General features: G+C 47.9%; 1 protein-coding gene and 1 pseudogene across 1 annotated transcript in view; one reads left to right on the forward strand and one right to left on the reverse strand.

Annotated features, from left to right (window-relative positions):
• The window catches only part of JAML (junction adhesion molecule like), a 38,740-nt gene that overhangs the window by 9,292 nt on the left and 5,681 nt on the right, over positions 1–23,767 (forward strand). Inside the window, exons 2-7 of the mRNA XM_006148846.3 lie at positions 885–948; positions 3,702–3,856; positions 6,664–6,892; positions 10,264–10,376; positions 13,865–14,102; positions 21,220–21,364. Of these exons, the coding sequence (XP_006148908.1) occupies positions 906–948; positions 3,702–3,856; positions 6,664–6,892; positions 10,264–10,376; positions 13,865–14,102; positions 21,220–21,364 (923 nt within the window). The 5' untranslated portion in view covers positions 885–905. The remainder of the gene's footprint in view (positions 1–884; positions 949–3,701; positions 3,857–6,663; positions 6,893–10,263; positions 10,377–13,864; positions 14,103–21,219; positions 21,365–23,767) is intronic.
• Positions 17,724–20,593, reverse strand: LOC102468708 (protein FAM98A-like; annotated as a pseudogene).

Below are 23,767 nucleotides of genomic sequence, written 5' to 3' on the forward strand. Positions count from 1 at the left end.
TCTGTCTCTCTCTGTCTTTCTGGTGAGTGCACGTGCCCTATGGCAAAAAAGCTCTAAAAAAAAAAAAAAAAGAAAAAAAAAAGAAAGAAAAAGAAATGGAGGAGAAGGGATTGTGGTGTGACCATGCCCCATGGGGGGGTGCTTTTTCCCTCTCTCTGTGTCTCCTCGTCTCTGGCAAGCACATGTGTCCTCTGGCAAATGAAAAAACAACAACCCAACTTTTACCTATGCACAGCCCAATTCTCAATCTACCTACACATCTGTGACTTAAAAAAGTTAAAAAAAACCCAAACAAACCAACCCCCAAACATTCTTTTATTTGACTTCTTTGTGTCCTGGAACATCGTTAACGCCCTAACCAAATTTAAAAAGTTCTCCTCATTTGTGTATCTCTTTCCCCACATGACCTGAACCTTCTCCACATGTTTAAAAGTACGAACTCGCACTTCGCTGGAGAGAGAGGTGAAATTTCAGGCAGTATTCTGTTCTTTTCTGTTTGCATGAAACACTCGGGTTGTAGCATGTCTCAGGCTGTCATCTGCAGGGCATTCTGTAATCATTTGCCCTTTTTTTCCTCTTGAAAAGCATCTTTCATTTAACCTTTCCTTATGGTCAGTCTAAAGCAGCCCCCAAACTGCTCTTCGAACATCCTGTTCTGGTTCATCGCAGCGCTCATCGACACCTGAGATTTTCTTGTTCTTTCGTTCATTCATTCATTTCCTCAGGCCCCCCACGTGTAAACTGCAAATGAGCACATGACCTTGTCCTTGTTCAGGGATACATCCCCCTGCCTCGGACAGAGGGGACGCGCATAGACACTATCGGTTTGTTAAACAAATGAACTTGCTTGACATGATTTTCTGATTTTCCCCCTTTTATCTCAGGACTGAGAAGCCGTGCGCGTCATGTGTTGCCTGCTGAAACTCTTCCTGATGCCGGTGTTACTGGGTAAGTACAAACCAAGGAACAAAACCGAGTATTTGATTTCTCCTAAATCTCATGCAGCTTAAAAGCCGCTTGTGTACATTTTCAATTCCCCTTGGTTTGTTGAAAACGAAAATCCTAACGTGGAACTTGATAGTTTTGTCAACGCAGTTGTTGAAAAAGTCACGCAACGGCCATGTAGCAACAGACCCCCTCTCAGAAGGCGGACCCTTGCTCTGTTTCTGTTGGAGACAGAGCGAATGCCCGCGGGTCCTTACTGTGCGAACGTTCTAGGACCGTCTGGTGTCCTACAACGAACATTTCTCTATGGAATGTCTGGGCGTTCGACTGGTACCTCGAAAACCACAGCTGTTTCAGATTAGGAAGTGAAATTACCCAAGAAAAGCCTTGTATGGTGTTCCTACTTTAGCCATGTGTGGTTCTTCAGATAATTCACAGTGCTTTCTTCTGCCTGGAGTCTTCCCTTCCTCTCCCCCCCACCCCCAGCACCTCACTGCTCAGCACGCCTGCCCGTCCCCTGCTTCCTCCTAAGCTCCACTCCCTTCCACGAGGCCTGCGTCTACCTAAGTGCTCAGCGCTGCCGCCTGTCATCCTCCCATCCTTCCCGGTGTTCACTCTTTAGTCCATGGATGTGACTCTGTAGGGAGAAGAGATTAATTAGCTGCTTTGCTCTCAGAGCCTGTTACGGTTCTCTTTATTGTTATTATTAGAGACAGAGAGATAGAGAAAGTGAGACATCACCCCCCGGCGGGGATGGCCATGCTGCAGTTCCTTCTCCTCCATTCTCCTCTCGGGATTTTGGGCATGCGTGCACATGTGCCCAGCATGATTTTCAAGTTACCAGGTGTGGGACTTGAACCACAGTCAGGCATGTGAGAGTTCAGTGCCTTAATCACCATGCCATCTGCTGACCCCTATTTATTGTTATTTCCTGTATTGTGTTTGGTGACCTAAACATCCACTCAGCAAAGTCCTCAAAAGTGTTGGGTTTGCTTCAAGTCCAGGTCACATAGTGTGCAGGCATGCAGACGCACACACACACATATGCACACATGCACATGTACACACACATCGGAGGAAACCGCATTGTCCCTGTACCAGAGGGTGTTTGGACATCCCCCAGAGGACTGTGACGCAGCCTACAGCTTTGCCCTTCTCTCTGGTGTCACCATCCAGCTCTGCAGGCAGTGGCTTGTTGGCGTCCTATGAGAAGTTAGTGGAGACGTTTCTTCTGTACAAAGTTTCATTTTCTTCAGCCATTGCTCTGTTAGGGTTACTCTTGAGGGGCCAGCCTGTGGCCTGGCAGTTAAGGATCTGGATAGATCCCTCAAAGCCGACTATGTGGTTTGAGTCTCAGACCCAGAGACTTGAGAAATACACAGGCAGTGTGTGTGCGTGCCCAAAAATCCCCGAAGGAGAGTGAGTTGGGGGAGAGGGGATTGTGGCGTGGCCAGGCCTCTGGGAGGGGTGCTCTCTCCCTTTGCCCCTCTCCCTCTCTGGTGAGCACATGTGCCCTCTGGCAAGAAAAAAAAAAAAGACGATCCTTTTTTCTAGTTTTTCCTCATTTTAGGTGTTGCTGTTACATTTCGGCAATCCATTATTTAATCCTGCACACAGTGCTTTCGCTATTAAACAAAATTTGCTTCTTATCCTTTAACCACACGTAGAGTTGCTCAGTTCTTCCTCACAGGAAAATGCCAAATAGTTATTGGAGCTAATTTTGATTTCTTTCAAAATAATCGCCTCCAGAGGGTTTAGAGTTCCTGTTTTCTTACGTCCCCCCACTGTGCGAGCCTGCTGTCGGGGAGGAAGTTAACTCTCTGCTCTCAGGGAAGCAGCCTGGATGAAAGGACTGGCACGTTCTCTGTCCATTCCCATATGTTCCTGCTTGGCTCTTCCTGGATATGAGCTGAGCAGCCTCTAAACGTGTCTTCCTTCGATTGTTCTCTCTTGGCATAGAGCACATCTCGTGAAAACAGAAATGTCCAATCTAATGGTGTTCTCTTTTAGCGACCTCTTGAAATTACTTTAGAGTGACCCGCAGATAATGGAACGGACGGACGGAGCATTGTGCAAAAGCACAGGCTAAAAAGCCTGGCCTGAGGGCAAGGCTGGAGGTGGGGAGGCAGCGGGAGGGCGACCGCCAAGGAGATTCCCCGGGGAAGCTGTGTTCTGCATTGGCTTAATTTCGAGGCCCAGCGGCACAGCCAGAATCCGCTGGCGGATGCAAAGACAGCATTTGTAAGGGAACTAGGGAAAGGGGAAGGAAACAGAAAGGACCCATGAATTGGCTTTTCAGATAGGGAACCCAAGAGTGAGAACCGTCAGGTTTTCCTGGTCATGATAAGTGGATGTGGGTGTCTAAATTGTTGATCAATCCCATTTTCTGTTTATGGTAAGCAGATGCAGATGTTTGAATCTGCTCTCAGAAAGGAGAGACTTTGGGCTTTCTCTCTCTCTCTCTTTTTAGAAGAGTTCCAAACAAGGGGGAGGGATTTTCTAGGAGAAGGGAGCCAGGTGGCATTTACTGCAGTGTGAAGATGGCAGAGCCCTCCTGACCTGAGCCATGGAGGCCTGAGAGGATTTTCCTCAGTCTCTCTGAGAGGCCATGTTGGTGTGAGCGAGGAGCCTCTTAGTACTTTGTCTATGTTGGATTATCTAGGAAGGAGGTGTGTGGCACTTGGTGGTCCATACTGACTTTTGTCGCAAAAGGTGTTTATCTAAATGATGTGTCCTTTGACCCTTGACTTCCATAGATTATTCCTTGGGCTTGAATGACCTGCGCGTCTCCTCCCCTGAGCTAACAGTCCACGTGGGTGACTCGGCTCTGATGGGATGTGTTTTCCAGAGCACGGAAGAGAAACGTGTGATCAAAGTGGACTGGATGCTCTCACCGGGAGAGCCTGCCCAGGTAACGAGGCAGAGACACCACAGGGAGTGGAAATCCTTTCCTGATGGTATTGGGCGAGGAAGCAAAGGGAGAATGAGTCATCGCTTGCATGAGCCGGTGTTGAGACTGGGCTTTGCAGCTCATCAGAGCTGGGTCTGCTCTTAGCTCAGGCCCTGGCTGGGTGATCAACCGGGCAGGTCACCCAACCTTGCCGAGCCCACGCCTCCTGCTGGATGATCAACCGGGCAGGCCAGCCAACCTTGCTGAGCTCCCCCTTCCTACTGGGTGATCAACCAGGCAGGTCGCCCAACCTTGCTGAGCCCGCGCCTCCTGCTGTGTGATCAACCAGGCAGGTCACCCAACCTTGCTGAGCTCCTCCCTCCTACTAGGTGATCAACCGGGCAAGTCACCTAATCTTGCTGAGCTCCCCCCTCCTACTGCGTGATCAACTGGGCAGGTCACCCAACCTTGCTGAGCTCCCCCCTCCTACTGGGTGATCAACCGGGCAAGTCACCCAACCTTGCTGAGCTCCTCCCTCCTACTAGGTGATCAATCTGGCAGGTCGCCCAACCTTGCTGAGCTCCCATCTCCAGGGAGGGGAATCGTAATAATGGAAATGCTTAACTTTAACTAGGTGAAGGGCTATGGGGAGACATGTCCATGAAGTTCTTTTGGTTTTGCTGAGTGAAAGGGAGGGGAATCGTAATAATGAAAATGCTTAACTTTAACTAGTTGAAGGGCTAAGGGGAGACATGTCCATGAAGTTCTTTTGGTTTCCTTACTTTCTCCTGCCTTTTGTAGAGTAGCACAGAGGGATGAGAGGACTGATGCTCAGGGTCTAAACACAAGAGCTCTATTCTAGGCACAAGAGTGAGATGGCGTTATCTTTTTCTGTTATTGTTGTTTTTTAGTTTTTCCTATTGGACATGTGTGCTTGCTGGAGAGAGAGACAGGGAGAGGGAAAGTGAGAAACCACTCCCCCTCCAAGGTGGATGGCCATGCTGTGACCCCTTCTCTTTTCCTCTATTTTCCTCTTGAGATTTTGGTCATGTATATACACGTGTCTAGTGTTTTTTTTTTTTTCTTTTTGGAGAGGTTTTTTGCTATAGAGCACATGTGCTCGGCAGAAAGAGAAAGACAGAGAAACAGAAAGCGAGAAATCACCCCCCAGGGTGATTATCACCATCCCTTCTCCTCCATTCTCCTCTTGGGATCTTGGGCATGCACATACACGCACCCGGTGTGATTTAAGTCACCAGGTCCGGGACTTGAACTGTGGTCAACTACATGGGAGTCCAGCGACATAGCCATTATGCCAGCTGCTGGCCTCCCGGGTTGTTTCTCAAGCCACCAGGTCAAGGATTCAAACCAAACTATAGGCCCTGTGGGATCCCATCATGCCACCTGCTGGCCCTGGTCACGATATAAGTTTTGGATAGGGGAAGGGCGGATTATTTCAGCATTGTACAGGCCCATTCTTGGCTGCTGATTCAAGACTTAGGACCAGCAATTGTGGCATGGCTGGGCGAGGCTTGTTCATGGGGCTCTCTGGAGTAGGGAATAGTGTCGAAAACCTCCTCAGAGAGGCTGTCGGGACACTGCACATCAGGGTCCTTTGTAAAATATGTCCCCAGGAGTTTGTTCTGAACAATAACGTCCTAGCATTTGCAAATGAAATATTTTTATAGCTTGAGGCATATCTGTGTTATTCTATGTTAGGGTGCTCTCATTCAAATTGTTCTTATGATGGATGATGAGATGGATACACCCAGGAGTAAGGAGAAATGAGAATTGCCCAGGGCTCCCTCTGCCTACTTGTACCCATTCCTGTGATGGCTCTTTTTGTTCTGAAGCGGGGTGTGTGTGTGTGTGTGTGTGTGGGAGGGTGGGGGGGGGTGGGAGGAGGGCGGAAAGGAGATGTGTGGTGGCCAGCCTGCAGGATTCTCACACCAGCTTGCACCCCCAGTGGGACAGCACCGTGAATTTGCACATCTAATCTGGGGGCTACGGCTGAGAACAGGGTGAAAAATGAGAATGGCTTTTCCAAAGGTGTGGATTCGAATCCCTAAATCCTCAGAAGGGGTGGGGTGTTATATTTTACCTTAAGCTTTAAGAAGTAAAAGCACAGAGATTGGGGGCCAGCAGATAGCATGGTGGTTAAGGCACTGGACTTCCACATGGCCGACCCAGGTTTGAATCCAGATCTGATGGCTTGCTTTCTTACTTTCCCTCTTTCTTTTTTTTGGAGAGATTTTTGCTAGAGGGTGTGTGTGCTCGCCAGAAAGACAAAGAGAGACAGAGAGACAGAAAATGAGAAATCACCCCCTAGGGGGTATGGCCATGCTGCAATCCCTTCTCCTCCACTCTCCTCTCAGGATCTTGGGCATGCACACACACGCGCCTCGCATGTTTTAAACCACCAGGTCCGGGGCTCGAACTGAGGTCGACTACATGGGAGTCCAGCGACATAGCCATTATGCTAACTGCTGGTCCCTACTTTCCCTCTTTCTCTCTCTGTCTCTCTTTGGTGAGCACACATGCCCTATAGCAAATTAAAAAATAATAATAATAAAATTAAATTTAAAAATTCTTTAAAAAAATAAACCCCACATGGACTGTGTTTCTTCATCCATCTTTGTAGAAAGCCAGCTCGGGAGCCTTGTGCATATTAAATATTGCCTGGCTCGTCATTATCATTATCTGGGTGTCAAGTGGTTGGACTGTGATGCAGACAGTACCTGTCTGACCCCAGCTGCGGAGTCTTTTGGATCCAGACTCCTAGGTCTGGGACCCATCTGGAGTTTCTCCCCGGTCGTGTCGCCCTCCAGGATGAATATGTGTTGTACTATTACTCCAACCTCAGCGTTCCCAATGGGCGCTTCAAGAGCCGCGCGAGTTTGGTGGGGGACATAGTCCGCGATGCTGATGGTTCACTCCTGCTCCAAGATGTGCAACAGGCTGACCAGGGAACCTACACCTGCGAGATTCGCCTCGAAGGGGAGAGCCTCGTGTTCAAAAAAACGGTGGTGCTGTACGTTCTGCCAGAGGAGCCCAAAGGTATGTGGCTGCTTGTTCGGAGGGGAGCCAAGGGCCAGGATTCGGGGTGAGAGAGGCCAGGGGACTGATTTCGCTGACCACCTGCCAGCCTTGGGGCTAAGTGTTTATCATCGGAGAGTCGTCAATAAATGGTCAGGATCTTATTAAAGAAAAATGATTACTTTGGGACCAGCAGATGGTGTAATGGCTATGTCACTGGACTCCCATGTAGCCAATCGCGGTTTGAGTCCTGGACCCGGTGGCTTAAACTCACGCCGGGCGCGTGTGTGTGCATGCCCAAGATCCTGAGAGGAGAATGGAGGAGAAGGGATTGCGGCGTGGCCATCCCCCCTGGGCTGTGATTTCTCCCTTTCTGTCTCTGTCTCTCTCTGTCTTTCTGGTGAGCTCACGCACCCTATAGCAAAAACCTCTCAAAATAAAACCCAAAAAACCTTTATTATTGCTTTGAACACATTTCGTCCTCATGAAGGAATTAAGTTTCCATTTTACAGACGAGGCAACTGAGGCTTACAGAGGTCAAGGGACTTGCCTGAGGGCATAAATTTATTAAAGGGCATAATCAGTGCTTTAACCCTGACATCTCCAACGGCAAAGTCCATGTTCTTTTCCCTATGTCCTGGTGCCTCCCATCAGGTGTCCACAACAATGCCACGTCCATATTTTCTAGGTATCTATGTTAGGTGCTCTGGGTCTTAAAGAACTGAAACCACTGAGTTATTGAGCTGGCCCTCTCTCTTATAAAAGATGAGTAAAACTCAAATGAGTGACATCTGATGTCTCTAAAGTTTAGTTTGCCATATTGATATGAACATTTCCAATTCTTCCTTCCTCGTTTTCACATCTGTAAATGGAGGAAGTGGCTTCAGTATCGTGGTGGTTTAAATTTGCACTCTGCAGGGCCTTGATGCACCCAGAAACCTCACACAGTACAGAGGGTGGGACAGGGGACGGCAGGAGACCGACTCTGGTGGGGCCCCAGGCTTCCACCTCCCTGATAACCAAACTCCTTTTCCTCTTTTCTGTCCTCCCCCCAAACCCCGCCACACACACACACACTTGGGCTGGTAGGTAGTATTTTGTTTGAAGAAAGGATCTGATTGCTTTGTTCTTATTTTCTTATTTATTTATTTATTTACGCTTTTGGCATAAGCCATGTGCATATACCAGAGAGAACCAGTGAGAGACAGTGAGAGGGAAAGTGAGAAATCACCCCGCAGAGGGGATGGCCATGCTGTCATCTCTTCTCCTCCATTTTTCTCCTGGGATTTTGGGCACACATGCATACATGCCCTGTGTTATTTTCAAACCACTGGGTCCAGGACCTGAACTGTGGTTGGCCATGTGGGAGTCCAGCACCTTAACCACCATACCACCTGCCGGTTCCTCCATTCACTTTTGAAAATTCCTTAAACACATACCTCAAAATATTGTGATGACTAACTGATATACTTTGTATAAAGTGTCTAGCACATGCCAGGTACATTGAAAGTTCTCAGAATGTTCAATTAGCAATAATACATTTAAAAAATAGAGTTTAGGGCTGGTCCTGTGGCCTAGTGGGTAAGGGAGCTGAATCCCACATAGCGGCAACCATGGACCCTAGACCTTACAGCTTGGAAAACACATTGAGCACGTATGCGTACACACCTAGAATTCCAATGGGATGAAGAAATAGAGAAGGAATTGTGGTGTGACCATGCCCGTGGGGTGCTTTCTCTCCCTCTCTGTCTCTCTTCTCTCTCTGATGAGTGTATGCACATCTGACAAAGTTCTTAAAAATAGAGTTTTGTTCTTGAAGTGTTGATAGATTTAGAGGAAGGTCCTTTGTCCTGGTATTCTTTGGAGTGAGTTTTTATTACTTTCAAAATAATTCCCTCCGTAGAATTTCAAGTTCGTAATATTTTCTTTCACTTTCTTCCCACTGTGCATCTCTCCTGCTGGGCAGGAAGTTGATGTTCTCCCTGGAAAAGAGTTGGGGTGAAAGGTCAGCTTATGCACCGCATTGCTCCCTCTTCGGTTTTGCATAACGCTCTTTTGAAGAAGCTCTGTCCAGTTAAGACTAGAATGTCTCTCTTTCTCCATTCTCCTGCCTCTCATTAATTAACTTTGTGATTGGTTTGTGTAGTGCATTATTGAAATATTAGAAGTATCTTTCTACTTGTTTTCTTTATCAGGACTTCTTTTTTTTTTTTTTTGATCTTGGGCACTCGTTCATGCACACGTGCCCTGCGTGAGTTCAAGCCACCTGGTCCAGGACCTGAACCGTGGTCAACCACATGGGAGTCCAGCAATATAGTCATTACGCCAACTGCTGGTCCCTATCAGGACCTCTTGAAAAAGACTTAAGCCATGAACATATGGTGAGGGCAGCTGCTTATACAAATAGGCAGATGAGGATCCCAGGAGTTGGAGAGCCAGAGCAGGGGAAGGAGGAGGGGTCAAAGGGACAGAAGAGGTCAGGATGGAACAGAAAGGAAAATCAAGGGGAAGGCTGTCTACTGTCTTGGCTGAATTAGCAGGGAGTCCTGTGATCTGCACAGAAGCCAGAATGAAGTCCTAAGACTTTTTGTAAAAAGAATGAAAGAAGTCAAAGAAAGGTCCCCTTATTTACTTTTTCAGTGAAGAGGAGCAGTGGGTTCTGTATAAGCAAGGCAATTTCATCACCATCCACTTCCTGTTCGTGTGAATCAGATGTGACTAAGTGGAACAGAAAGGGGGGACTTCAAGATTTCCGGTACTTTCTTTAGTACAAACTTGACGTTGAGTTAGAGTTTATGGGAAGAATTCTGGAGAGGGGGAAAAAACCCAAAGGGGACCAGAAAGTGTTTATGGCAGTGTGAAGACACAACCTCGTTTGCGGTGAATGTGTCAGTTAGAGGCTGTTCTCTTCCTCGGGGTGATGCCTTGTTGGTTTGAGCGTGGAGACTGGGTATTTTGTCCACACAGATTCATCTGGATGAGCTGTGGCAGGAATATGTGTGAGGTTTGGGGCAACAGTGATTTCTGCTGCTGAGGGTATTTGGCTAAACATCTTCTCTTCTGTAAGTTCTCCTTTTCTTTCTCTTTTTTGGGAGATTTTTGCTATAGGGTTCATGTGTTCACCAGCAAGACAGAGAGAGACGGAGAGAGAGAAAGTGAGAAATCACTCCCCAAGGGGGTGGCCATGCTGTAATCCCTTCTTTATTTTCCTCTTGGGATTTGGGGCATGCGCATGCTCCTGGTGTGTTTCAAGCTGCCAAGTCCAGGACTCGAACTGCAGTCAGCCACATGAGAGTCCAGCACCTTAACCACCATGCCACCTGCTGGCCACAGTTCTCTGACTTTTACAGATCATTCCTTAGGTTTGACATCATTTACCATTTTATCCCCAGAACTCATGGTCCATGTGGGTGGCTCAGCTCTGATGGGATGCGCTTTCCAAAGCACAGAAGAGAAACGTGTGACCAGGATAGACTGGATGTTCTCATCAGGAGAGCGTGCCAAGGTAATGAGGAAGAAACAGACTGTGGCAGAAAGCTCCTGGCTGCTGGGGTTGGGACAGAGGGAGGAGAGGGAGCACCAGTCATCGGCGGGTGCTACAGAAGTGTGGGCTTCGGGACTTGTCAGAGCTGGGCCTCTACCTGGCTGGACTGCATGGTGGGGCAACTTCCACTTCCTAGAGGGAAAGATGACTCTATGAAAATGCTGCTGCTTAATTTGAGGTTGTGGAGGTGCTGATATGAGATTGTACACATAAAGCATTTCAAGCACGGCCTGGCTGCAATGCTCTTCTTTGTCTCTATATAGAAAGTATGGGAGAGTGAAGGGGATTTTTTTTTTTTTTTTGGAGAGGTTTTTGCTATAGGGCACATGTGCTCGCCAGAAAGACAGAGAGAGAGACAGAAAGCGAGAAATCACTCTCCAGGGGGGATGGCCACGCCGCAATCTCTTCTCCTCCATTCTCTTCTCAGGATCTTGGACATGCATGCACATGCGCCCGGCGTGAGTTTAAGCCACTGGGCCCGGGATTCGAACCATGGTCGACTACATGGGAATCCAGTGACATAGCCATTACACTAACTGCTGGTTCCGTCATCTCAGGATCTTGGGCACGCATGCACATGCGCTCAGGTCCAGGACTTGAACCACGGTTGACTACATGGAAGTCTAGTGACATAGCCATTACGCCAACTGCTGGTCCCAGTGAAGGGGATGATTTTGGTGGCTTAGCTGGGGACATACAAGAATGATCACATTTTTCTTCCTCTTCTTTTTTAAAAACATGCTAGAGAGCATGCATGCTTGCCAGAGAAAGAGAGATAGAGAGAAAGAGAAGGTGAGGGAGAAAATACCCTCTAATGGGGCATGGTCACATCACAATCTCTTCTTCTCCCTCCCGGAATTTTGGGCACTCATGCACACACACCTGGCGTGTTTCTCAAGCTGCCAAGGGTGGGACTCAAATAGTGGTCAGCCATGTAAAAACTGGCTCCCCAAACCAGTAGGCCGTGGGTTATTTTGTGCATTTTTGTCTCTGTTCCATTGCACCATTGATGTGATGGAGGGATATTTTTTGTCTGTATGGATGCCATACGCATTGGGATTGCCAGGTCCTGGGGGCCGGGGCGAGGAGTATTTCATGGGGACTTCGTAAAGCAATAAACAGCAGTCAGCTCAGCCATGGCGGGTGATGTCCTTATGGGCCAAGGTGTATGATGAGGGACATCCAGGGAACTTGTTATTAATAAAAGCTGAGGTGTAACATTTGTAAGAGATTTAACTTCCGTAAACTAGAACATATTCCAGGCCAGCCCTCTAACAAGGTCATCTGTGCTCACTTATCCCTAATTACTACCAAGTGGCCAGAAAGGGCAGCGTGGCAGTGGAGCGTGGGGAATGCAGTGGAGCCCAGGCCCACCCCTGAGAGCTCAGCAAACGTTTAAATGTTGTCTGTCGAGTGACTCACACCAGAAAATAGGACGAGAGTTGACATTTTGAGGTTGAATTTGAATCACAAAAGACAAAAAGGTTAGGGGTGTGGTGTTTGTGTCTGTGTACCTATTTTTATTATGATTATTTTTGCCAAAGGCAGCATGCTCTTACCAGAAAGAGAGAGAGAAAGAGAGAGAAAGAGAAAGAGAGGGGGAGAGAGAGAGAGAAAGAGAGAGAGAAGGCACTCCCCCCAATGGGGCACAGTACAATAAATCCTTCTTTCATATATCAATCTTGTCTGGATTTGGGCCGTGCATACCCATGTGTCCAGCTTGTCTTCTCAAGCCTCCAGGGCTGGGATTCAAACCATGGTCAGTCATGTGGGATTGGCTCCCTAAACCATTTGGCACTAGGTCATGGGGTTAACTCCCTAATACCTTTTCTTTTCTTTCTTTCTTTCTTTCTTTCTTTCTTTCTTTCTTTCTTTCTTTCTTTCTTTCTTTCTTTCTTTCTTTCTTTCTTTCTTTCTTTCTTTCTTTCTTTCTTTTTAATTGCTAGAGGGCACATGTATTTGCCAGAGAGACAAAGAGAGACAGGGAAAGGGAAAGTGAGAAAACACCCCCCAGGGAGATGGCCACACCTCAATCCCTTCTCCTACATTCTCCTCTCGGGATTTTGGGTGTGCAGGCACACATGCCCGGTGTGAGTTTTAAGCCGCCGGGTCCGGGACTTGAACCATGGTCAACTATGGTTGGGAGTCCAGGGATGTAATGATTATACCATTTGCTGGTCTCTGTGGTGGTTATTTTATACAGGTGGCCAGGGAAGCCTCACGGAGGAAGTGACATTGAACAGAGGTCAGAAGGAAGCATGGAAGCAGATCATGTGTGTGTTTGGGAAGAAGTATTCCAGTCCTAGGGGCAGCAAGGGCAGAGGCCTGGGGCCAGGACTCAAGGAGCTACAAGGAGGCCAGGGTCGCTGGAGTGAAGTGACCCTAGTTAGTGAGGGACGTGTGGAGTCAGAGTAGGAGACAAAGTCAGAGAGGAAGAGAGGGCTGAGGCAGATCGTCCAGGGCCTTGTGCTTTTGCTAAGAATGGGGGGCATTGGAGGGTTTTGAGCAGAGGGGTCACATAATTTAATCAGATTGTAAATCAGTTCTGCTGAGGATAGAGCGTAAGAGGAGGAAGAAGGGAGGGAAGTGAGAAAGCAGTTCAGGCATCCAGGTGACAGATGAGGTGGCCTGGGCCAGTGTGGTGGCTGTGGAGGAAATGGGAGCTGGCAGGTCTGGCATACATAGTGGAGGGGAAGTGACAGGATTTGCAGAGAGGTTAGATGTCAGTTGTGTAAGAAAGGGAGGCATTAAGGATGACACCAAGATTTTCAGCCTGAGCATCAGAAAGAAGGCCTTGCCATTTACTGAAACGGGATAGACTGGGAGGAGCTGGCTAGGATTTTAGGAGAAATTAGTTCAGTGTTAGACACGTTTCAGGTGCTTTTGGAAATCCACCTGGAAATGTCATAAGAAGTAAAAGTATACGACGCGCTTTTTAATTGGAGAAGTGCAGAAAAAGAAAGGCCCTCCTTCCCACCTCCTTCAGTTTGACCAGTTACCTGTGGTTTGGTGAGGTCTTTCACAAGGGCACAAGCACACACACCAGGGTGTGCACGACTTTCTATTATCTTTCTGTTTAAAATGCCAGAGGATGGATGCGATCACCAGAGAGAGACAGAGAGGGAGAAAGCACATCCCAAGGCGGAGTGGTCACGCTGCAATCCCTTCTCCTCTATTTTCCCATCCTGTCAGGGTTTGGGGCACACATGCACGTGCACCTGGCATGTGTGTCAAGCTGCCAGGACTGGGACTTGAATGCAGTCAGCCATGTGGGGTCTGGTTTCCCTGCCCACCAGGCCCCGGGTTCAGCCTGCCTACCTAGTACTTCTCCAACACCTCTTTACCGCCTTCACATGCCAGGGCCCATGAGCCCCGAAAGCCTCCCTTCCCACCTTCGTGCCTCCTCCCAGAAGCCCTTACAGTCTCATAGTTTTTTCTCTCACTCCTAGGAGGAGATCATGTTATACTACCACTCCAAATTCAACCTGCCTGTGGGGTACCCCCAGAGTTGGGGCCGCTTCCAGAACCGTGTAAACTTGGTGGGGGACATTTCCCGCAATGATGGCTCCGTCAAGCTTGAAGGAGTGAAGGAGTCTGACGGAGGAGTCTACACCTGTAGCATCCACCTGGGGAGTCTGGTGTTCAGGAAAACCGTGGCGCTGCGTGTGATCCTGGAGGAGCCCCGAGGTAGCTCACATTTGGCTGGGGTGGGCTAAGCTGCTGCATGGCCGGTGGGCAGGACTAGGTCTAGAACGAGGCCAGAGAGGCTCCCAGGCTGCAAAGTTGCAGGCGGCACTACCTTTGGCTGCTGACTCTGCATCAGAGTGTCACCAGGGTGACACCTTCTTCCTCCTGGCTCCGTAGGTGCCTGGCTTGCTTCATCTTCCTTTTGGCCCTGTTCTTGACCAAGGAGAAGGGAGCTCACATTTAGTGAACACCAACTCTCTGCTAGGCTGCCCTCATGGCCAGTGTAGTCTACCTATGTGAAGATATGAGGGGTCTTCACAAAGCTCATGGAAAATTCATGTTATAAAAAAAGTGCATGCTTTCATGTATTATTTGTACCAAAATAAATCCATTTTGGTACATCAATTCCATTTTTCCACCAGCTTCTTGAAGTTCCATTGTTTAAGAGCTCAGAGATGAGTTAAGGTTGATGCCGAAAGTCATCTTTGGCTTCGGGGGGAGGCTGCATGCTCTGGAGTTGGGGGTAGGGGAGTGGCCTGAGTCAGGGAAGACAGCCAAGAACAGGGAGAAGCAGGCTGGCTCTGGGACCAGACACAGGGTCCTTTCTGATCAGAGGCTCTGCTATAGTCTAGCAAACACAGTGCACCAGAGCCCTGGCGTGCAGGAGAATAAGCACGCCTTTGTGTTGCCTGAGAGAGGAAGATAAGTAAGGGTTAAAGTTAAACCGTAACCAGTCAGTCAGGATGTGGCCTGTGGACTTTGTCTCTCACTAGAGCCTCCAGGAGTGGCTGTGGTTGGCCGGGGGCGGGAGGTGGGCTGAGAATGGAGCATACCTTGATACCTCAACCAAGACACTCGAGTTTATGGAGGGGTTTTCTTGGTTTTTTGTTTGTTTGTTTGTTTGTTTTTGTTTGTTTGTTTTGTTTTGTTTTCAAGTTAAGAAAGCACTCCCCATGGGGCATGGTCACAGCATAACCCCCTTCTCCATCTGTTTTTCCTTTTGGGATTCTGGGCATGCGTATGTGCCCAGTGTGTTTCTCAAGCTGCTGGGTCCAGGCTTTGAGCTGCCCAGTTGGCCACGTGGGATCCAGCCTCCTTAACCATCCTGCCATGGACTGGCTCAGTGCTTTCTTGTTGTTTGCATAGGGTCCCAGCTGGCAAGGAAGCAGGGCAGTGGGTTTCCCAAAGTCATCCTCTCGGTGTCTCCTTCCCCCTCAGAAGGCTCCCTTCCACTTCTCAGAGGAAACGCAAGCCGTTAGAGGGGCTCGTTTAACTTCTTAGCCCTCTCCACCCACAAACACATCTACAGTTGCCCCAGTTCTGTCTCTGCCCTGCCCACCTGAGGCAGAGGAGCTGCCTCCTGCCCTGGGCTGGTCTGGGCCCTGTACTTGGCCCCATCCTCTCTGCCTCCCTAGGAACCTCACAACATGGCTCTTCAAGCTCTCGCCTCTGTTGGCTTCTGTGTCTGGCACGTAAACACACCCAGTTCTTCCTCTTCCCTGTGCCCTTTTCTACTTGAGCTCTCATCCTATATCTGACTTTCTCTTTCTTCCCTTTTATTTTTAAGAATGATTTATTTAATTTTACTTATTGTTATTATTATTTAATTTGACCAGAGAGAGATAGGAAGGTGGGGGAAGAAAGCAAACCACCACGACTGGGACTTGAACCATGATTGGCCATGTGGGAGCCCAGTGCCTTCACCACCATGCCACTGGCTGGCCCCCTGACTTCTTTAAAGCAGCTTTCTTGAGATAGCTGACATATAATTCACCCGTTTGAAGTGAATTATTTATTTACATTTAATCATTGCATATCTTTCCAGTACACAAAATCAACTTCCACGGCATGAGCACACTGAGTATTAGTCCAGTCAAAGATATTCCCATACATACTATACATTCTGGCCCCAGCTTGGACCACCAGTGGCATGCTGCTTGCCATTCTCAGCCTTCGGTACTCAGCAGTATTGAACATGATATTCTATGTAAGTTCATGGTGGACACCACTTCTATCGATCTGCCTATCCCTCCCACCCAAGTTTCCACAAATCCTTCAAAAACAACCTTTCCAAACCTACCCCTGCGCACTTCTCCCCTTCTCATCTCCCCAACTCTGTTAACGCCAACACTGTCTACACAGTTGTCTGATGAGATGTCTGGAGATTGCACTTGCTTCTTCACTTTCCTGTGGGCCTAATCTCGGGATGACAAGTCTCGCCATCTTTTTTTTTTTTTTTTCCGAGAATGTACAGATACTTTATTGCTCACTTTTTGTACAAAGCACACCTCCAGCCATCTCCTTTCACAGCTTGGCCAGGTTTACGTTTACAAAAACCCAGCAAGAAGCATCATGTCATGTAGATTTCAGTAAAAGAGAACGTAAACCATCAACTCAGCCAGGCTTTTGTTTTCTGCAACAATAATAATGGGCCTTCTGCACTAAGCAAAGCAAAAAAAAACCAACCAACCAACCAAACAAACAAACCTGTCTTCCTTCATAGTTCCGTTACAAAATGTCTCCTGCCTAAAACAGACTAACTTGCATTTGCTGAGCCAGTGGTATGAACGTGTGCATAAAGCAAATCTCGGTTTGCTGTTTTTTCTAACCGATTTCAAGTAAAAAATAAGGTTGAAGGAGAGCTTGTTTTGGATGGATGCAGGTCAGTTTGAATGGCCATCCCTAACAAAGACCTCCACGTACTATCCATTCACAGCACAGTTGGCTGTGATCATCTTTAGGGATCCGGGCCGGGTCCGAGGTGTTCAGAGTTGAGTGTATGGCATGGTGTTCCACTAACAGGAGAAGGCTACTGAGCGTGCTACCTGCAGAAGGGCTCATTTAACAGGAATGGACCCGAACGTCGTGTCAAGAACCACATGTGACATAACCTCTCAATAAACAGCCAATCGGCAGAACTGTGCTTAGGAAAGAAGCATTAGAATACTCGAAGCAAAACACATACAAATGGATTGTTACTGGGAGGAGTGTATCCTAGTAGTAAATCTAAACACGTCTAGGTGAATCATTTTCAAACCTGCATACTGAAAACTACTTAATTCAAGTAATTTCTTCAAAGAAAAAGCATGCCTCGTCTGACTGTAAAATTAGTCTACGGGTCAATGAAAGGCGATTTTAATCACCTTTTAAAATTTTTTTTCATAAAAAGGAGAGATGATGTGTTTTTAAATAAACTGCATTATGTAAGTCCATTAAAAGAGAAAAAAAAAAAAACAACTAAAGTAAAAACTAGAATTGAATGAAGACCTACAAATGCTTATGCCAAGCAGGAATCTGCCTGCCATTTGTGGTCTCACATTAATTCAAAATAGACAATTCAGGATTTTTTTTTAACTATTTTTAAATTTTTTTGGAGAGTTTTTTGCTATAGGGCCTGTGCGCTCGCCAGACAGACAGAGAGAGACAGAGAGACAGAAAGCGAGAAATCACCCCCCTGGGGGGATGGCCACACAGCAATCCCTTCTCCTCCATTCTCCTCTTGGGATCTTGGGCACGCACGCACATGCGCCTGGCGTGAGTTTAAGCCACCAGGTCTGGGACTCGAACCACGGTCTACTACATGGGAGTCCAGCAACATAGCCATTACACTAACTGCTGGTCCCGACAATTCAGGATTCTGAAACTAAGTTTCTATTACTTCAACTCTAGCAAAAGGAAAGGTCCTGTAGCCTTAACTAGTTTAATGTCATCCTGTTCAAATCCAGAGTGATGATATTGATAACCTTCATGCTGGAAGTGCTGTTCAAATTGACCCCTTTGGTGATAAGTCTGGCTCCCCCATCCTCCCCAACCGCCTCCCTAGCCTCCACGCCCACCTCGACCTCTGTGACTACTTCTCCCTCTACGGCCACTGCCTCGATCACCATGATGCCCGCCATCTTGGTATGTAATGTCCTGCTGGTATCCATCACCCTGGTATCTACTTTCTGAAAATAAAGCTGTTTGGAAGCCACCATAACATGACCTCGACATCCACTGCTGTGACCACTACGGGAGCTACCTGGCTGGAAACCTGAATCTCAGTAACCATCATCTTGGTTGTCACCTCCGTCTCCTCCACTCCCTCCGTCTGTCCAACCTCCTTGATGCTTATTTCTTCTTCCTCCCCCTCGGCCACCATGGTCATAGCCACCACGGCCACCTCTTCCTCCTCCTCGTTCGTGACCTCCTCGTCCTCCATATGAGGAATGTTCAAAGCCACCTCTTCCTCCTCCTCGGCCTCCTGCTTGCTGCTAGGGACCATATCGCCTTTTTGCCACGGTGGCATCTCTGGGGGTGGAGGTTCAATTTCACTGGACTTGTCACCTCTGTCAGGCACCCTGCCCTCAAAACCTTATTGATGGCACAAGCAGTCTTTTCTCTTATAGAGTCACTTCTTGTTCTTAAAATCTTTGACAAGTCTTGTCTTACAGCCAAAAGATGGGCAACAGAAACAGTACTTTTTGGGGAACCAGCAGTTAGCGTAATGGCTATGTCGCTGGCCTCCCACGTAGTCGACCGTGGTTCGCATCCCGGACCCAGTGGCTTAAAACTCATGCCGGGCGCGTGTGCGTGCATGCCCAAGATCCTGAGAGGAGAATGGAGGAGAAGGGATTGCGGCATGGCCATCCCCCCTGGGGGGTGATTTCTTGCTTTTTGTCTCTCTGTCTCTGTATGTCTGGCCAGCGCACGCACCCTATAGCGAAAAAAAGAAAAAAAGAAACAGTACTTTTTGGAGACAAGACTGAACGTTTTGGCTGGTAAACGTTGGCTGATTTTTCTGTCTCGCTCTCAGTTCTCTCAGTCCAGCCAAAGGACTGAACAGTGACATCCACACTTTTTATGAGCAGTTTTCTCCAGGCTTCGTACTCATTGGCTATGGCTCGGTTAATTGCTTCTATCTTTTCCCAGTGGGCTGGTCCCATAGGCTTCTTTAAGAAAGGCTTTCCCACATGATTTGGTGGGAGTTTTGCTAAAGTTTCCTTTAATTTTTTCTCAATAAAAAAATGAAGAATTGGAACACAGTTACATGGGCTGGAGGTTGGGCCACTCCTGGAGCAATGCACTCTTGAAAGGCCTCACTGCCGCCTCCATCTTGAGCTTCTCTTGGAGGGAGCGTTCACAGAGCGTTCTGGGAGCTTCTTGTTCTGAGATGAGGTATGTGAGCAAGAGGAGGCAGTTCTTCTGAATGAGAAGGCGCTTGGCCACATCCCCAGAAGTCAGGGAAAGATAATGGCCGTCCATCTCCCCTAGAAGCCCACTCACCTCAAGCTGGACTTCCTCAGCTTCACTCAGACACCAGTCAAGCACAGAGTTTGGTAAACTCAGGGGAACTGGATCCAGCAGAGACCGCCTGAGACAGAGCACCATCTTCCAACAATGGACCCCTGTAACCTAGATCCTCCGACAACTCCAAGATGTCCGTCTTCGTGAGGACACACTCCATGCTACTGTGGTATTCAAATTTCCGAGGCGTCAGGCTCCCCCAGGTCTCTCCATGTCTACTACTGACCTTGAGGCTGGTCTCCTTCCAGTTCTTCACCCCCACCTTATCTCTGGCTGTCTTCGTCTCTGCCTTGAACTGTGTCTCTAGCCAGTCTCTGCTTTCGTTCTCAGCCACTGCCCCTCGTTCTTCATGTAACTGTCTGCACCATCTTTCTAAACCTCAAGTCAGAATATTCCACCCCACTGCTTATATTGCTTCAGAATAGAAGGTCACAGAAGGAAAGGCTGAACTCCTGGTGGAAGTGGCCATGGTCCTTCTGACTCAGATCCTATGCTCTCTCCAGCTGAATCCACCTCAGCACACTTACCCATGCGACCTTTGTGCCAGCCCTACCAAACTATTTCCAGTTTCTGAATGCACCATCCCATCAGACCTCCAGGCCCAATGCATAACATCCATGATGATTCCTTTAAGACTCAAATTAGAGGCCAGCAGATGATGTGGTGGTTAGGGCGTCAGACTCCCACAGGGCTGACTGAGGTTCGAGTCCCAGACCCAGCGGCTTGCTTTCTCACTTTCTCTTTCTCTTTTTTGTCTCTCTCTGGTGAGCACACATACCCCATAGCAACTTTTAAAAAATTAATAATAGATTTAAAAATAAATAATTCTTTTAGAAAGGCCTCAGGTTAAACTTTTAAACTTTGTTAGCAAATGCTCCTCTTCACCTCAGCTCCACATTGAACTGGGCTCCCTTTTCTCTGTGCCCCTCTGCACATGCAAGCTTTGGTCACAGCACCTGCAGTGGCCTGCGGCTTTCTGTTGACATGCTGGTCTCCCTCCCTGGAGGCAGGGGCCATGCATCATTCATTCATCTGTGTGTTCTGTGCCCGTGATGTCTGGCACCGAGGAGGTGTTTGTTATGTGTTCAGAGTGCACTGAGGAGATGAGTGAAGGACACCATGTGGCTGGAAGTGCCTCTGAAGGCCTTGCTCGGATCAGGATTATAGGGCTGGGTGTTGTGGCATGATTCTTTAGAAAATAGTCACTTGCCGGGACCAGCAGTTAGCGTAATGGCTATGTCGCTGAACTTCCACATAGTTGACTGTGGTTTGAGTCCTGGACCCGGTGGCTTAAAACTCACGCCAGGCACGTGTGCGTGCGTGCCCAAGATCCCGGGAGGAGAATGGAGGAGAAGGGATTGCAGCGTGGCCATCCCCCTGGGGGGTGATTTCTCACTTTCTATCTCTCTGTCTCTCTCTGTCTGTCTGGCGAGTGCACGCACCCTATAGCAAAAAAACTCTCAAAAAAAAATTAAAAGAAAGAAAACAATCACTTGCCTAGAGAAAGATCAACACCTCTCCAATGCCTGTTATTTCTGGTCATCTGCAACACCAATTTAAGAATGAAATTGTTGATGTGAAAGGAAACTTTAGAGCAGAATCGTTAGCCTCTTCTCCCACAGCTTACTCTAGATTTTAGGGATAAGCAAGGGGTCAGAATTTGGCTCTCAGTCTACCGGGAACAGTGTCCCCAGGGACCCAACACGGAGTGGGGTGTGTCCTCCTCCCTCTGTTTCCTGACCTGACTGTTGCTACTTGGTAAGAACTGATGGGGCTCTCCATTCTTCTCCCGGATACCGAGACCCTTTCGTTGCTTTTTCCCTTTCCCAAGAGTCCCTGTTGGCGACCCCAGCAGCTCTCCGACCTGCTTTGCTGGGCGGTAATCAGCTGGTGATCATAGTGGGGATCGTCTGTGCCACTATTCTGCTGCTTCCTGTTCTGATTTTGATCGTGAAGAAGACCCACGGGAACAAGAGGTACAGTGCTGCCCCTACCCCTTGGGTGGGGAGGCTGGGGGTGTAGGACGGCCTCTAGCCCAAAGTGGAAGAGAATGTGAGGCCCTAACTGTGCCAGTCACACAGAAGGGGTATTTATTTTATTTATTTGATTCCATTATTATTATTATTATTATTATTATTATTATTATTATTATTAATTTGGCCAGAGAGAGACAGAGAGAGAGAAAGGGAAAGGGAGAAAGCAAGCTGCCAGGTCTGGGACTCGAACCACGGTCAGCCATGTGGGAATCCAGTGTCCTTAACCACCATGCCATCTGCCAACCCCAGAAGGGGTATTTTGAAAAGGAATCATCTATAGTTGTCACTGTAGCTGTCTTCGTGTTGCTCTGTCTCCTCTGCTCACTGTCTCCTGAAAAAATTTGGCCATTGCTACACCATCCTCTTTCACTTTGGTATTAGACAAAGATTAAAAACTCCCTTGCAGACAGAGGTCTAAGTAGAGTATAACAAAGAGTATAAATCTCATGCAAGAACTATTGGGTCATCAGAAGAGACATAACACAGTTTTGCATAGAAAAACAAAATGGATGGGACCAGTGAATGGCATAATGGTTATGTCCCTGGAGACTCCCACCTGGTCAACTACGGTTCGAGTCTTGGATCCGGTGGCTTAAAACTCATGCTGTGTGTGTGGTGTGCCCAAAATGCTGAGAAGAGAATGGAGGAGAAGGGATTGCATCATGGCCATTCCTCCTTGGCTGTGGGGTGGGGTGATTTCTCATTTTCTGTCTCTCTGTCTCTGTGTCTCTGGCGAGTGCATGTACCCTATAGCAAAAATCTCTTAAAAATAAAAAGAAAAACAGAAAGATATGTCATGACTTTTCTGACAACCCAATTTAATAGCACCATTCTCTGCCTGGGAGAATTTTTTTTTTTAATTATACACTCTATATCTTCATATAGAAGCCGAGATTTTTTTTTTTTTTTGAGGGGTTTTTCCTTTAGGGGGCGAGACAGACAGAGAGAGACAGAGAGATAGAAAGCGAGAAATCACTCCCCAGGGGCTGCTCCCCGCCACAATCTCTTCTCCTCGGTTCTCCTCTCGGGATCTTGGGCACACACACACATGTGCCTGGCATGAGTTTTAAGCCACCGGGTCCGGGACTCGAACCGCAGTCAACTACATGGGAGTCCAGCGACATAGCCATTACGCTAACTGCTGGTCCCTAGAAGCTGAGATCTTGAGAGTTGCCAGTGGTTTTATTTCAGGGACCAAATTCTCATTATGAGAGGCTGTTTTTGAATGGATGCCCTCAGGTTCTACGTGACTTGTTATTGAAATGTGTTTTTAAGGGCCTTCATTTCGTCAGTCATGCTCCCAGGGTCTCAGAAACATCCAGGTGCCCTGACACGGGCACTAGTGTGTCTTTAGCTCTCAGCAGGCGCTGTCCCTCAGTTTACCCAGCTATTGTTGAAATTTGTTGGTGAGGCAAATTGACTCTCTGGTTAAAAAAGAGTCGGTAGAAAAGGACTCCCATGAAGACCAAGTCATGTGGACTTCTGAGTGGCTTTTCCGGCTGGAACATGGAGTCTATGGAAAGCACATGCCCGCCGGGCTTGCATCCCACTCCGCAGGGCTTTCTCACTTGGTTTTGTTTTTTAGAGGTTTTCGATAGAGGGCGTGTGCTCGCCAGAAAGACAGAGAGATAAAGCGAGAAATCACCCCCCAGGGAGAATGGCCACACCACAGTCCCTTCTCCTCCATTCTCCTCTAGGGATCTTGGGCATGAACGCACACGCGCCCCGCGTGAGTTTAAGCCGCCGGGTCCGGGACTCAAACTGCGGTCGACTACGTGGGAGTCCAACGACATAGCCATTACGCTAACTGCTGGTCCCCTGACTTGGTTTTGAACTCAGTTGGTCTCTCCAAGGCTCTGAGCTCTGGGTGTGTTGAAAACACAGAACCAAGACTTAGACAACCTGGGCTCCAAAGTCAGCTTACTGGCCTCAGTTTCCCTCAAAATAAAGGGCAGTGTTTCCAGATCTAGTAGTTTATCTCTAAAGAAATAATCAGATCAACAGACTGGGGTTTGTGCATAAAAATGGTTGCTGTGGCACAGCTTATCATTAAAAATTGGAACTGTCCCAGAGTCTGTCAGAACGGCAATGATTCAATGAATATTATTACATTCGATGAGATAGCACACACAGCCCTGCATGTCATGATCTGGAAAGGTATCCAGAGCCAGTGGTAAAGAAAATACAGTGTAATTTCATTTTTATGAAACACAAAATAATGCTCGCTTCTGCAGCATATACACTAAATAGGTTTCGTGTGGGCTTACTACGTTTGCATGGAGAGGGTTTGGAAGGATGATTCTAACATATTCACAGTGGTGTGGCATTCGAGACAAAGGAGAA

This window comes from Tupaia chinensis, unplaced genomic scaffold (genome assembly GCF_000334495.1).
Source record: "Tupaia chinensis unplaced genomic scaffold, TupChi_1.0 Scaffold000247_1, whole genome shotgun sequence".
Lineage (NCBI taxonomy): Eukaryota > Metazoa > Chordata > Mammalia > Scandentia > Tupaiidae > Tupaia > Tupaia belangeri.